Source organism: Hyla sarda, chromosome 2 (assembly GCF_029499605.1).
Source record: "Hyla sarda isolate aHylSar1 chromosome 2, aHylSar1.hap1, whole genome shotgun sequence".
NCBI classification, from domain to species: Eukaryota; Metazoa; Chordata; class Amphibia; order Anura; family Hylidae; genus Hyla; species Hyla sarda.
In genome coordinates, this window is record NC_079190.1 from 467,101,155 (window position 1) to 467,117,524 (window position 16,370).

At 43.3% G+C, this 16,370-nt stretch overlaps 1 protein-coding gene across 1 annotated transcript in view; it reads left to right on the plus strand.

Annotated features, from left to right (window-relative positions):
* JAM2 (junctional adhesion molecule 2) overlaps positions 1 to 14,135 on the plus strand; it is a 120,403-nt gene extending 106,268 nt beyond the window's left edge. Inside the window, exons 8-10 of the mRNA XM_056559439.1 lie at positions 9,618 to 9,630; positions 12,289 to 12,322; positions 12,524 to 14,135. Coding sequence (XP_056415414.1) covers positions 9,618 to 9,630; positions 12,289 to 12,322; positions 12,524 to 12,556 — 80 coding nt within the window. The 3' untranslated portion in view covers positions 12,557 to 14,135. The remainder of the gene's footprint in view (positions 1 to 9,617; positions 9,631 to 12,288; positions 12,323 to 12,523) is intronic.
* Positions 14,136 to 16,370: the final 2,235 nt, after the last annotated feature.

The following is a 16,370-nucleotide window of genomic DNA, read 5'->3' on the forward strand; positions in this document are numbered from 1 at the left end:
GGGATTTTCCAGCAGTGTTGCAGTGTTCCGCTGTGCGAGGCGCGGCGGAGCTGCCAGCAGCGGTACACTGATAAACTGCTGATTGGTTTAAATGATAAGCAAATTTGCACTTAAGTGGACGCATTTGGGCTGGCCGGATTTTTAATCCATAACCCCCCCCCCCCCCCCCATTTCCTCACTGTACCTACCACAAGCACTTTAAGTTCTTCGTTTACATAAAGAATGAATAAAAGCTAAGTTTTAATAAGACTGTAGGCAGTCTCTAGTTTAGGGCAGTCCTGAGGGGCTTGTCCCTAAAATTGTGATTTATATATTATTTGCCCTGAGACTCCTAGGGGACTAATTTGGTGTTGTGTGATCTGTATTGATCACAGCATCTGAGGGGTTAATGGCAGACATCCATGCGATCGCTGATGTCGGCCATAGCAGCCGGAACCTGCCGTGCATGACCCGAGCATCGCTCCGATGCTCGCGGTTATGTATAGGACGTAAATGTACGTCCTGGTGCGTTAAGTCCCAGCTCACCAGGACGTATATTTACGTCCTGCGTCATTAAGGGGTTAAAGAATGACTGCAAGGGAATAGACCATCTGTGTACAGGAGGATATCGCTCACCCCTCGCTCAGGACAACCTATGGCCTATTCTCAGTATTTGGAGGGGTGTCAGACATCCCTCCAGCACTTACAGACTTAACATCTTAGTCTCCCAAGTAGTTCTGCTGGATACATATCTCATTTCTATAAAACCCTCATTAATCATCATTTCTGTATGGCCTCTCGCCAGGGATAGAAGAGCTGACTGGATGCCTGGTAATGAATTGGCAGCTTTTTTCTATAAATTAAGTGTATTAGTGGTAATGCCTAGTGAAGGAGCCAGAGCCCTGAGAAGCTTCATCACCGGGATGTGGTGTCTGGACTGCTGAGTAAGCGTTTTCCTCGCCTCCGGGGCAGTGCAGGTCACTTGGACAGAGACTCTTTGGGCAAAGGCTCAAGAAATGGGGAAACTCTAATCTGACTTGTTATGGAGAATCACTTTTGTCTGCAGATTTCTCTGCTATTCTCCCCCTTAGGTGTGCAGCACTTTGGGCCATCACTTTCCGTCCTCCATCATAGATGCTCATTGATGGAAGCCACTGAATTCCCGGGCTCTTTACAGGCTTTCCTTTAGGCGCTGCTCAGGTTTTTGTTATAAAAAATCTGACACATATTCACTACAGAGGTCCATTAAATGGGTCAACCGGTGTGGAAAACAATTTCCATACACTCATTTAGGGGAATCTGAATTCGGGTAGCAAAACAGACATGGTCGCACATCTACAATCTTGTATAATGATCTGATTGCTTCTCAGCATAATATCAAAAACGTACAGGTTGTTAGTATACATTTTTGATCAAAAAGTACAAGCCCACTCGCCACGTCAAGGCCACCTATTTAGAGTGGGTCCCTAACGTCCCTAGCATAAAATGGTGTAGCTCTGGGCGGCGACCACCACCGCCGCGACACCAGTGCCCACAGGGGGAACGACCCACTGGCAGAGCAGCTCCAATGCCACTCAAACCAGTCTATGGGTCGCACCTCCCCACAGACACTGCGCCACGGCAGCAACAGACGCTGCCGTTGCTTTGTTTGAACATGTGCTGCACTCTTCCCCACCCCCTCAGCCCAACCCTATATAAGTAGTAGTTAGCTACACAAGGGCCATTTCTTTCCTAGCAGCCTCCCAGTCTGACTGGGAGAGCATGGTAAGTGAGCTATTACATCCCTGTTCACACTGGTGTGGTGCTGGGCGGCATCCGTTGCTGCCGTGGCGCCGTGTCTGTGGGGAGGTGCGGCCCATAGACTGGTTTGAGTGGCATTGGGGCCGCTCTGCCAGTGGGTCGTTCCCCCTGTGGGCATTGGTGTCGCGGCAGTGGTCGCCGCCCAGTGCTACGCCATTTTATGCTAGGGACGTTAGGGACCCACTCAAATTAGGTGGCCTTGACGTGGCGAGTGGGCTTGTACTTTTTGGTCAAAAATGTATACTAACAACCTGTTAGTTTTTGATATTATGCTGAGAAGCAATTAGATAATTATACAAGATTGTAGATGTGCACCATGTCTGTTTCTTCTACCTGAATTGATTTTTAGAGGAATCTGAATTACTAGAGGGGGTTCCCAGCACGGAATAATCGAATGCAGATTTTTTTTGAGTCTGGGGAAATGCTCTTTAAAGGGATATGCCACTGCCCCAGCGTTTGGAACATTTTCCAAAGGCTGGGTGTGGGCTGCGGGGGTTGTGCAGTCAAGCCACGCCCCCTCAATGTAAGTCTATGGGAGGGGGCGTGGCAGCTGCCACGCCCCCTCCCATAGACTTGCATTGAGGGGGCATGACGTGACGGCATGAGGGGCGTGGCTATGACATCATAGGGGCAGTGGAGTACCCCTTTAATAGAAAATAACTTTATTTAAGGAACATTTCATGAACAATACATTAGAGATGTAATGCCAGGATAGCGGAGAATGACTTAATGTTGTTTTTGTGTCAAAAAACAAAACACGGTGACGCCCTAAGAATCAGATGCGATGCCAGAATACACACAAAGGCAGGAAACGGGCAGCCGGGCCGTCAATGAGTGTAGGAAGGAACTGAGTGTAAGCTCAGCAGGCAGCGTCCCCGCATTACAGGGGAGATCCATGTAAAGGTTTATCATGTATTCTGCGAGCCCTCGGAGCAGAAGAGTCTCCAATGGATGTCATAGAGGATGACAGGAGAAGAAGACGATTTCAGGAAACGACTACAAAAAAATCTCACATTGCTTTACTGATTCCCCATATCCTTTCTATGTACAGTGTTCTTTCCAACCACCCCCTTGGATTTTTTTGCCCATGTTGCTACTGTTACAAACTGGAATTTAAATAGACTAAAAGGAAGAAACTTTTTTTTTTAATCAACTGGTGCCGGAAAGTTAAACAGATTTGTAAATGACTTTGATTCAAAAATCTTAATCCTTCCAGTACTTATCAGCTTCTGTTTGCTCCAGAGGGAGTTGTGTAGTTCTTTCCAGTCTGACCACAGTACTCTCTGCTGCCACCTCTGTCCGTGTCAGAAACTGTCCGGAGCAGGAGAGGTTTGCTATAGGGATTTGCTTGTACTCTGGACAGTTCCTGACATGGACAGAGGTGTCAGCAGAGAGCACTGTGGTCAGACTGGAAAGAGCTACACAACTTCCTCTGGAGCATACAGCAGCTGATAAGTTCTGCTTTTTGTATAGAAGTAATGTACAAGAATGTTTAACTTTCTGCAACCAGTTGATTAAAATACATTTTTTTTTCCCTCTGAAGTGCCCCTTTAAACGGGCTTTTACCATATGCACAACAAATTATGCATAGTACATTATAGTGCAAAGATTATAGCGGAAGGTATTTTGGAGTATGTCTCTACCAGTATGAAGCATGTCTCTACCAGTGTGAAGTATGTCTCTACCAGTGTGAGGTATGTCTCTACCAGTGTGAAGTATGTCTCTACCAGTGTGAGGTATGTCTCTACCAGTATGAGGTATGTCTCTACCAGTGTGAAGTATGTCTCTACCAGTGTGAGGTATGTCTCTACCAGTGTGAGGTATGTCTCTACCAGTATGAAGTATGTCTCTACCAGTGTGAAGTATGTCTCTACCAGTGTGAAGTATGTCTCTACCAGTATGAAGTATGTCTCTACCAGTGTGAAGTATGTCTCTACCAGTGTGAAGTATGTCTCTACCAGTATGAAGTATGTCTCTACCAGTGTGAAGTATGTCTCTACCAGTACGAGGTATGTCTCTACCAGTGTGAAGTATGTCTCTACCAGTGTGAAGTATGTCTCTACCAGTATGAAGTATGTCTCTACCAGTATGAAGTATGTCTCTACCAGTGTGAAGTATGTCTCTACCAGTGTGAAGTATGTCTCTACCAGTGTGAAGTATGTCTCTACCAGTGTGAAGTATGTCTCTACCAGTGTGAAGTATGTCTCTACCAGTGTGAAGTATGTCTCTACCAGTGTGAAGTATGTCTCTACCAGTATGAAGTATGTCTCTACCAGTGTGAAGTATGTCTCTACCAGTATGAAGTATGTCTCTACCAGTATGAGGTATGTCTCTACCAGTATGAAGTATGTCTCTACCAGTATGAAGTATGTCTCTACCAGTATGAAGTATGTCTCTACCAGTGTGAAGTATGTCTCTACCAGTGTGAAGTATGTCTCTACCAGTGTGAAGTATGTCTCTACCAGTGTGAAGTATGTCTCTACCAGTATGAAGTATGTCTCTACCAGTGTGAAGTATGTCTCTACCAGTGTGAAGTATGTCTCTACCAGTGTGAAGTATGTCTCTACCAGTGTGAAGTATGTCTCTACCAGTGTGAAGTATGTCTCTACCAGTGTGAAGTATGTCTCTACCAGTATGAAGTATGTCTCTACCAGTATGAAGTATGTCTCTACCAGTGTGAAGTATGTCTCTACCAGTGTGAAGTATGTCTCTACCAGTACGAGGTATGTCTCTACCAGTGTGAAGTATGTCTCTACCAGTGTGAAGTATGTCTCTACCAGTGTGAAGTATGTCTCTACCAGTACGGGGTATGTCTCTACCAGTGTGAAGTATGTCTCTACCAGTGTGAAGTATGTCTCTACCAGTGTGAAGTATGTCTCTACCAGTGTGAAGTATGTCTCTACCAGTGTGAAGTATGTCTCTACCAGTGTGAAGTATGTCTCTACCAGTGTGAAGTATGTCTCTACCAGTGTGAAGTATGTCTCTACCAGTGTGAAGTATGTCTCTACCAGTGTGAAGTATGTCTCTACCAGTACGAGGTATGTCTCTACCAGTGTGAAGTATGTCTCTACCAGTACGAGGTATGTCTCTACCAGTACGAGGTATGTCTCTACCAGTACGGGGTATGTCTCTACCAGTACGGGGTATGTCTCTACCAGTACGGGGTATGTCTCTACCAGTACGGGGTATGTCTCTACCAGTACGGGGTATGTCTCTACCAGTACGGGGTATGTCTCTACCAGTACGGGGTATGTCTCTACCAGTACGAGGTATGTCTCTACCAGTGTGAGGTATATCTCTACCAGTACGAGGTATGTCTCTACCAGTATGAGGTATGTCTCTACCAGTATGAGGTATGTCTCTACCAGTATGAGGTATGTCTCTACCAGTACGAGGTATGTCTCTACCAGTGTGAAGAATGTCTCTACCAGTGTGAAGATTATCTCTATTAGTATGAGGTATGTCTCTACCAGTATGAGGTATGTCTCTGCCAGTATGAGGTATGTCTCTGCCAGTATGAGGTATGTCTCTGCCAGTATGAGGTATGTCTCTGCCAGTATGAGTTATGTCTCTGCCAGTGTGAGGTATGTCTCTACCAGTGTGAGGTATGTCTCTACCAGTATGAGGTATGTCTCTACCAGTATGAGGTATGTCTCCACCAGTATGAAGCATGTCTCTACCAGTGTGAGGTATGTCTCTACCAGTGTGAGGTATGTCTCTACCAGTGTGAGGTATGTCTCTACCAGTATGAGGTATGTCTCTACCAGTATGAGGTATGTCTCTACCAGCTTTGCATATCTAGAGATGGAAACATTTGTCCTCAATCAGATTGGATGGAGACGTCTGTAAACAGCAATTTTCTTGCCATAGATTCTCAATTAGATTCAGGTCTGGTCACTGACTAAGATGTTAAGACATAATATGCTTTGATCTAAACCATTCTGCTGAACGATGAATCTCTGTCCCAGTCTCAAGTCTTTTGCAGACTGCATCAGATTTTCTCAGAGAATTATCCCGTATTTGGCTCCAGCCATCTTTCCATTAATTTTGACCAGAACATCTTTGTTTGGAGTCTGCAGCAAGCCATGTAGGAGACACCGCAAACAGGATTTCTTGTGGCTCACGTTCAACCACATCTTTCTTCTTGCCACTCTTCAGTAAAGACCAGATTTGTGAAGCACGTAAATTATAGGATCTGTCCCAGGGACCGATTCTTTCACCTCAGCTGCTGATCTTTGCAGCTCTAAGGGTGGGTTCACACTATGTTTGTAGTGTACGGTGGCTGGATCCCGTTGGGAGGGGCAAAAACCGTCCGCTCCTGTATCCCAGCCGGATCTGGCCCGAACACCATTCATTTCAATGAGCCGACCGGAGTCAAGCGCTGACTCCGGTTGTCTCATTTTTGCCCCATATACGGTTTTCTGACCTGACCTAAAACCGTGGTATACCAAGAGTTACCATTGGTCTCTTTATTGCTTCTCTGAAAAATATTTTCCTTGCCCGGCTAGTGAGTTTGGGTGGACGGCCTTGTCTTGGTAGCTTTGCAGTTGTGCCATAATCTTTTTCCATTTTTTGATGATGGATGTTATGGTGCTCCGTGAGATGTTCAAAGCTATTCTTTTATAACCCAACCCTGCTTTTTGCTTCTCCACAATGTTATTTCTGACCTGTTTGGTGAGCTCCTTGGTCTTCATGCTGCTGTTGGTTCAGTAATCCTTTCTTACAAACTCTTAGGCCTTTACAAAACTGGCGTATTGAGATGATATAACATACTAATTATTTGACTTGAAAAGGCAATTGGTCACCCCAGATCTTTGTTAGGGGTTTCATAGTAAAGGTGGTGAGTAATTTTCAGATTATTTGTAAATAATTTTTACAAAATCCATGTAATATTTCCTCCCATTTCCAAATGATGGACTATTTTGTCTTGGTCCAATACATAAAATAGTAAGGAAATAAATTTGAATCTGTGGTTTACCATGACGAAATGTAGTCCAAGGGGGTGGGAGTAGGTGTCAACCTAAGTCAAAAACTTATAACATATTGTAACTATAGGTTGTGCAAAATAAAAAAAAATCTATGAGCATTTTCCAGAAAAAAACTTCCCATCTGTCCATAGGCTGTGTCTGGTTTTGCAGGTCATTCAAGTTGAATTGGACTGAGCTGCAGTACCAGACACAGTCCATTGACAATGTCACTAGTCCGGTTGTGATGTAATACAGAACACAAGAGGTCATGGCCATAACAGAAACAACGTTTTAAAAGTTGTCTCACAACTTAAGGTAAGAAAGGGGTACTCCGCTGCCCCAGTGTTCAGAACATTTTGTTCCGAATGTTTGAAGGGTAAGGCGGGGGGTCGTGACTTCACAGCCACGCCCCTTGTAATACCACGCCCCTCAATGCAAGTCTGTGGGAGGGGGCGTAGCAGACGCCACGCCCCCTCCCATAGACTTGCATTGAGGGGACCTGGTGTGATGTCATGAGGGGGCGTGGCTGTGACGTCATGACCCCCGCACCCAGCATTCTAAAGGAACGCCGGGTGCTGCACACAGAGATCGCAGGGGTCCCAGCTGCGGGACCGCCCTGATCAGACATCTTATCCCCTATGCTTTGGATACATGATAAGTTGTCTAGGGGCTGAGTACCCCTTTAACCTCTTGGGGACACAGGGCGTACCTGTACATCCTGAGTCGCGCTCCTGCGTGACCCTGCATCACATCTCGTCGGTCCTGGCGTCTAACTGTAGCTAGGACCCAGGGCTAATAGCGTGTGTCACCGATCACGGTGATGCGCGCTATTAACCCTTTAGACACGGCGTTCAAAGTTGATTGCCGTGTCTAAACTGTAAAAAAAAAAAAAAAAAAAAAAAAAAAAAAAGCATTCCCGGCAGCTCAGTTGGGTTGACCGGGACCACTGCAGTGAAATCACGATGCCCCGATCAGCTAGGACTCAAGCAGAGGGTCCGTTACCTGCCTCCGGCGCGTCCGATCGACTATTGATTGCTCCAAGCCTGAGATCCAATTTCGTCGCACAATGATTTTTTTTTTTTTTTAGGTTTCGACGTAGATTTTTGGGTAAAATGACTGATGTCATTACAAAGTAGAATTGGCGGCGCAAAAAATAAGCCATCATATGGGTCTGTAGGTGCAGAATTGAAAGGGTTATGATTTTTAAAAGGTGATGAGGAAAAAACGAAAGTGCAAAAATGGAAAAACCCTGAGTACCCAAGGGGGTTATAAGAGAATTAATTCATAAAGGAGGGATTGTGTTATTTTGGCCCAGGGTAAGTATCAATTTGGCACATCATTATGTGTTCTCCTTATTTCCCACAATGCCGTGTGCTCCTCGCAGAGTGTTTATATGTATCGTTCAGCTCCTAAAACAGATTGTGAGCGCCGTGTTTATTTACATAGTGGTCTTTTGTATTACGTCAAACATATTGGAACAAAAACTTCACAGGAACTCCTAGATTTCCTCACTTCAGAGGTGGAATAAGAAGATCCTTCTGGTCTCAAATCCCCTTTCTATAAGAAGTCCGTTACCTTAGTCACCAGCACCCCCTGCTGGCGACAACACAATGCAAGACGAAATCCAAAACAAACTTCTGCGTCCTGTACAGATAATGTAAAGAAATAAAAAAGTGTTTGATGTCACTTCTAAAAAAAAAAAAAAAAAAAAAAAAAAAAAGATCACTGTGGAGCAAAAAAGAAACAAAACTAATTTTACCATAAAAGTATAAATATCATACACTGTCGATGAAATGGTACATATAATAAATAAATATATATATATATATATATATATATATATATATATATCAGTGCCAAAAAATACCCCCACACAGTGCTGAATTATATTCCCATAACAATGCCAAGCAGTGCCTCAAAATACCACCATTCAGGGTGGGCAAATACTACACCCATACTGTGCCTCCATACCATGTGTGGTATTTCTTTCATACAGTGCTCCAATAGTACCGTATATTTTATGAATAAAATTCTATATTGAATTATATAAAGATTACATATATATATATATATATATATATATATATATATATATATATATATATACACACTGTATATATTTAGGTGATGATTACAGAAGTGTCTACTTAAAGGGGTTATCCGGGAAAAAACTTTATATATATATATATATATATATATATATATATATATATATATAATCAACTGGGTCCAGAAAGTTAAACAGATTTGTAAATGACTTCTATTAAAAAATCTTCATCCTTTAAGTACTTATGAGCTGCTGAAGTTGAGTTGTTCTTTTCTGTCTAAGTGCTCTCTGATGACACCTGTCTCGGGAAGCGCCCAATTTAGAAGCAAATCCCCATAGCAAACCTCTTCTACTCTGTGCAGTTCCCGAGACAGGCAGAGATGTCAGCAGAGAGCACTGTTGCCAGACAGAAAAGAACAACTCAACTTCAGCAGCTGATAATTATTGAAAGGATTAATATTTTTTAATAGAAGTAATTTACAAAGATGTTTAACTTTCAGGAACCAGTTCATATATAAAAAAAAAAAAAGTTTTAATATATATAATCTCACAACCCCATCTTTCCTGGTCCTTGCCTGTATAGATGGATTTGATACTTAGTTGCAGTACTACTGTTGTGGATGTGTTGTTGTTGTTGTTGTTGATGTTGATGTTGTTTTTGTGTTTTTTATTATTTATTTTTTATTGTACTGGATGTTCTATTTGTTTCATACAGAAGTTACCTATTTTTGTCAATGTTGCTAACTATTTGCTTATAGGTCACATGACGTGTTGTCCATTTAATTTAATTTAAATTTTTCTTTTTTCTTTTTGTCTTCTTATAGGTGGGAAATCGAAGTAAGTGTTTTCTTTCTATTACTGTAATAAATAGTTTTGTTGCATTTTGGTAAATGCCCTATTATATAAGAGCTGAACGCTTATCATTCTAAATGCATGGCCCCCAGGACATAATAAGATAAAAATAGAAGGATATTAGACAAAGGACGGAAGATATTTATGAACACGATGAATCCAAATGTTCTATGAGCTGAGAAGAACAATAGGAACACGTTTTCAGTGAACACTATGAATGGTTATTAGACTCACAGCTGCCTCTATGGTGCATTATTGTAACAATACCGTTTTTGGAAGCCCATATGGCTCATTAAAGGCTATACTGTATATACTTTTTCCTATATAATATAAAAAAAGAAGGCTGCAGCAGCACTCTCGGTCAAAAAAATGGAGGCTTTTAGCGTCCCCATCCGAAGTGAGGCCACCTCCGCATGGTGGATGGGGGACATGTTTTGATTAACAAGTGCACTAAGAGCCTCCATTTTTTTGACCAAGAGTGCTGCTGCAACCTTCTTTTTGCCACAGCAGTGTGCACCCGTGTATTAGGTAGTTATGCTGGCTATTTTTCTTTTTATTTCTTTGATTCGATTTCTTTGACGAATCGAATCACTGTATCTTCGCTAATCTCTAGTCTCCATGGTAACAGACTACAAAAAAAACTTGGGTAGTCTGATCCTATATTGATGAGTTGGTTCCTTTCAACCAATTCTATGTTAAAGGAGTACTCCGGCGCTTAGACATCTTATCCCCTATCCAAAGGATAGGGTATAAGATGCCTGATCGCGGGGGTCCCGCCGCTGGGGACCCCCGTGATCTTGCATGCCGCACCCCATTTATAATCTGTCCCCGGAGCGTTTCCGCTCCGGGTCGGATTACTGCCTATCACGGGGCCGGAGCGTTGTGACGTCAAGGCTCCGCCCCGTGTGACGTCAATGCAAGCCTATGGGAGGGGGCGTGACAGCTGACAACTGTGACGTCAGCGCTGTTCGTCCACAACGCTGCCAGGTTTATGCATATTCATGCCCTCCCTCCGCATCACCCTCTCCTCCCCGCTCTGTATGGGACTCCACTGCTCATCTGGCGGCTTACTGCACCTATACTTACTACACCCTTACTGCAGTTCCGCTCCGGTGGAATAAAGCTGCGCTAAAGCCGCTTCCGGATGTACACAGGAAGCCGGCACGTGCGCAGTGGAGTCACATACAGAGCGGGGAGGAGAGGGATATGCGGAGGGAGGGCATGAATATGCATAAACCGGGCAGTGCTGTGGACGAGCGGCGCTAACGTCACAGTGCCAGATGAAGGCAGTAACCCTGCCTGTGCTAGTTAGAAAATGATTTGCATATATTGAACAATGAAGATAACGGGCGAACGGCTGGACGGATCCGGGCATGGTAGGCATCATATTGATCAGCGTCCCCCGTACTACCAGCCAGTACCTCTGGTTAATGGGGGGGGGGCGGTGTTTAGTGACAGTTTTCCTTTAAACATTAGTTGCCGTATTATTCCAAATAAGGGTAGGGTCACATGTGCCATATTTTCTGCTGCATATTTTGGGGGGAGTGAAGTCCCAACAGGTATTTTTCCACGGTATTTACTAAGGTTTTCCTACATTTTGCACTTTTTCTTAGGTTTTGCTTTTTTTTTTACACATGCTCTGATCTGTCGGGTTTGCCTCAGCTCAAATCCACCACATTTTTTGTGGAAACCTTAGTAAATATGTTATTTTTTGAAAAATTATTATTATTATTTTTTTTTTTGCACCCACGCCTCTTTCCCCGATGACCACGTCCCTTTTTCGGGTTTTATATAGTAAAATGTAGTGTTGTTTTTTTTCATTACTGGCACAAACTCTGGCGCAGACAGAACTTCTGGCGCAAACCCCACAAAACATGTCTGGTTTAGGGCTCGTTCACATGGACACGATGGACCCTACAGTGCTGCCTCCATCTGTGCCTGCGCATGTCGCGGCTGCTCTCAGCCTAGCTCAGGGAGCAGGGGGAGAGGTCGCGATGTGTTTGAGTATACTGTGCATGCGCACGGTGACTCGCACATCGCAGCGTGTCTGCTCTTAGCGGTGTATTGCCGTTATGAGCAGGCACAGATGGAGGCAGCACTGTAGGGTCCATCGTGCAAGTATACTGTGCATGCGCACAGTGACTCGCACATCGCAGCGTGTCTGCTCATAGCGGCGGATTGACGCTATGAGCCGGCACAGATGGAGGCAACACTATAGGGTCCATCGTGCGAGTATACTGTGCATGCGCACGGTGACTCGCACATCGCAGCGTGTCTGCTCGTAGCGGCGGATTGACGCTATGAGCCGACACAGATGGAGGCAACACTATAGGGTCCATCGTGCGAGTATACTGTGCATGCGCACGGTGACTCGCACATCGCAGCGTGTCTGCTCGTAGCGGCGGATTGACGCTATGAGCCGACACAGATGGAGGCAACACTATAGGGTCCATCTTCGGTCCGTGAGCCCTTACAATAGTAAATCAGGGCCAATGTGTAGTAAAGTACACAGCTGATTTTGCTACCTATTAACTTCAATGGCCAGAAAAATATGCAGCAACAAATTACAGCACGTGTGACCCAACGCGAATAATGTTTGCCTTTAGGTTTTAGTATCAAATTTTATTTTTTTTTGTCTCTCAGGAAGGAACATAATTCGGCAACACAGGCAGAAAATGTAAGTATCATATAATTTCATCTTTGGCGATGTAAAGAAATTGTGAGCATGTGTCCGGGTATGTGGGAGTTATAGTTTTGCAACAGCTGAAGGGCCACAGTTTTGAGACCCCTTGTCTATACTTAGACTAGGCCATAGTCTAGGAAACCCCCTTTTTAACTATGCATTTATACTTATACAATTTATTTTCTTTTTTTACAGGATTTCAAGCACACAAAGTCCTTTGTGATTTGAGATGATTATGTTTTTGGGTTTGTTTTTCTTTCTTGTTTTTTTCGGCGATGGCGGCCATTCTAGATACTATCTTCCCTGGATGGCACTCTCCATTGACTTGCAAAAACGTGTTCTTTTTTTTTTTTTACATGAAAGAAATGTAATCGACCATATTTTGAGAAGAAAACAGGATTTTCTTTTGTGCATTAAATCTGGATCGGGGACGTAGTTCAGCTGTAGCCTGTTGAGTCTCTTCCTACCGAGGCCGCAGCCATTATGACAGCGAAAGGATATTACGCCGTCTCTTGGAAACGTATCTGCCGGGAACGACATTCACAGCGTGTATTGTTCTAGTAGCTATTTTTACACATGCTAAACAGTGCATGAATGTTAAAGGAACTGTCGTACGTGTATATAAAGCAATTTATTGCTATATCGTATTGTGTGGCCTAACATAGAACAGACCCTCTGTGTCAGATGTGTAGTAATGTTAACCCTTTCGAATGAAAAATTATTTTTTCATAGGCAATTTACTAGAAAAGAAGACGTTATTTACATTTAGTTCTATATAGTCTATATATAGCTGTAAGGTATTGGAAAGTGCTGCATAGACAATGGGCCGAAGTAAAAGAATTCCTCATATCCCAGAACCAGAGGCATAACCAAAAGACACCCCCCGGGCCATGATAGAATCGGGGGACGTCTATGGGGCAGAGGGGCGCCCGTCCTAGTCGTTACAAAAGAAAACCAGTCATAGCATTGGTTGCTTTGGGACTCTGCTCCACATTTTCTGCTCTAGTTAGATATAAGGCTATGTTCATACAATATTTTAAATATGCATTTCCACCTGCAATCCGCAAAAAAAGAAATAAAATAAAGTATAATTGCAGCTGCATTTTTGCAGATTGTGGACAACAATAGAATACGTAAAATAAGTAGCGGAATTTTACAGTGAAGTAAAAAAAGTGAACATACTCCCATTGGTGTATTGGGCATTAGGCTATGTTTACACAGTGTTAAATTGTGTATATATATATATATATATATATATATATATATATATATATATATAATGTATGTAAAACACATTTTTGCGGACTGCGGTTGAGGATGCATTTATAAAATAAAATACATAGCTGAATTTCCAGAGTGGTTCCGACCTATAAACTTAGCAACAGAATCCCATTGAGGTCAATGGTAGGCAGCTGCAAGCGGAATCCATGTGGAATTTACATAGTGTGAATGAGCCTTTATGCTCCAGTGGGAGACGTAATAAAAAATTTTTTTTTTTTAAACTGTCTGTTGCCCATAGCAACTACTCAGCGTTCAGCTTTGATTTCAACTAAGCAGTTTAGGAAATGAAAGCTGAGCTCTGTCTGGTTGCTATAGGCAACCAGAATTTTTTTTAGCACCAGTGTTCGCAAAATTTTGTTTTTATCATTCAAAATTTGTAACAGGCCCCCACCTACTCATTAAAGCCCGATAATGTAAAGAATTCCCGGCACTCGCTGAATATTATGCAAATAGTAGCATGTTTTATTCACACAATGTGGATAACAACTCACAAGTATTGACGCGTTTCGGCCAATGCCTTTCTCAGTCTGAGAAAGGCATTGGCCGAAACGCGTCAATACTTGTGAGTTGTTATCCACATCGTGTGAATAAAACACGCTACTATTTGCATAATATTCAGCGAGTGCCGGGAATTCTTTACCTTATCAGTATTCTGTTGTCCGCGAGCACCGCCAAATCCCAGAGTGCCAACCTTATTGCTTTGCTTCACTACTCATTAAAGCCCCAGCCCCTAGATCATCCAGAAATTCTACCAAAATGCCTACTTTTATTAGCGGCAGGATTGCCCCACCAAGATCAGTACTCTCTACCTCTACTAGGTTGGCATTTATATTGTTGGTGTTCACGCACTAGGACCTGGAGGCATCTTCTGCCCCTGTAGCCCCTATATCTAGGCCCCTGCCCAGCACATAAAATACTATGGGGGTGGGTTGGTTGCTTTACAGTAACTGGAAATTATTCAGTGTAGCTGCAGGTTAGGTGCAGTAATAAACCACATCTGATACAACTTTTTATAGAAAATTTTCCTAACAGAGCTTCCATGGAGGTGCATGGGGCCTCTACTGTACCCCAGTATGCTTCCAAATGGACACGCATTATATGCTTTAAAAACGTTCCATTGGCGTTGTCCATATTTTCTTGTGTTTGAAGGCTTCACAATCCTTATTAAAATTGTCTTTTAAATGGGCTAACAGGCTTTAAAAATATAGGCCTGTCCTCCCACGAACACCATCGCCCCTTCAAACAGCTGATAAGCAGGGGTGCTGGGAGTTGGATCCTGAGAGAAGGCCATTTTTAAAGGGAAGAAAGGATATGCAGCTCTCACAGCACTTCAAGTGGCTTTCCCTTTAAATGTCAGTGTTTCACTTCAACTAGGAGTCGTGGAAACTGACTGGGAATGCATGCCAAGTCGGAGATCACTGACTTGGCATACACTCTCAGTCATTGTCCAAGACTGCTAGTTGGAAAAAGTGTTGTGAGAGCTGCTTTGCATATCCTTTCTTCCCAGAATTCCCAGTGGAGCATAAATTTCCTAAAAGTCTCCACACATCTTTATGACACTTTGCTTACGGAGAAACATCACCCTTTAGTCCATCAATATTTAAAGCTTGGATAATACTTTGATAACAACTGATGATACAATTTATGTTTTGATTACAACAATATCATATTTATATGTTTTGTAATAGTGTCTTCCAAAAGCATGGAAGGTCATGGGCCATGTGTATCAAAACTGTGGACATCAAGGTCACTTTTTCTGTTCCATTGACATATAATGAGAGATCTGTTCCATTGAGATATTACTTATAACAAGGACTGTTTATAAGTAATACCTTATACCACTAGTATTAGTAGGATAGTAACAATCTTCAAATCCATAGAAGGTGTATTTAGTCACGTGTATTATGATGAATATCCAAATGCAGAAGTGGAGAAAAATGGAGCACTCACCAGGTCCTTAATAGAGAAAACTTCTTTATTTCATCCAAGAATACATGGCGTTCTCATGGAGTGCGGGAGAGCGGACAGGAACAAGAGGGTGGGGGAGTGGGATGGGCGACGGTTCGTATCGCGCAGACAGGGCCCCACAGGGCCTGACGAAGCCCTGTCTGCGCGATACGAACCGTCGCCCATCCCACTCCCCCACCCTCTTGTTCCTGTCCGCTCTCCCGCACTCCATGAGAACGCCATGTATTCTTGGATGAAATAAAGAAGTTTTCTCTATTAAGGACCTGGTGAGTGCTCCATTTTTCTGCATTTCTGCATTTGGATATATATCTTACCTTTGATGTGAGCACCGGAAGGTCTGTCAGCTGCAGGAGTTTTACGTATGGTCCCTTGTTGAAGTTACAGTGCCGGGTAGTCTCTGTGTTGGACTTGTCTTATGATGAAGGTGCCGCCTACCTAAGGATTCGTACATGTAGCCACCATGTGCTTCATTCCATATGTATAAAAATCCTACAGAAGAAAAACCTCCATGTGCTCATCTCTATATAATAAAAGGCATATAGAGGTAGAGGCTGAACGCATCTCTACGGGAGCCCTGTTACAGTTCCGTACAAAACAGATCCACAAACTGGCCGCTTGCATGAGCCCTTAGAGGGAGCAGATGAAGGGCGGCTATATTGTCGTCTATTTAAATAATGTAATACATGTCGTGACCATGAGGAGTAGATCTTGTGAACACACCAACAATTTATAAGTTATGTTGCTCGGTGAGTGGCGCCATCTTGCAGTGGTCCAACCCAAGTGTAGAGTGTTC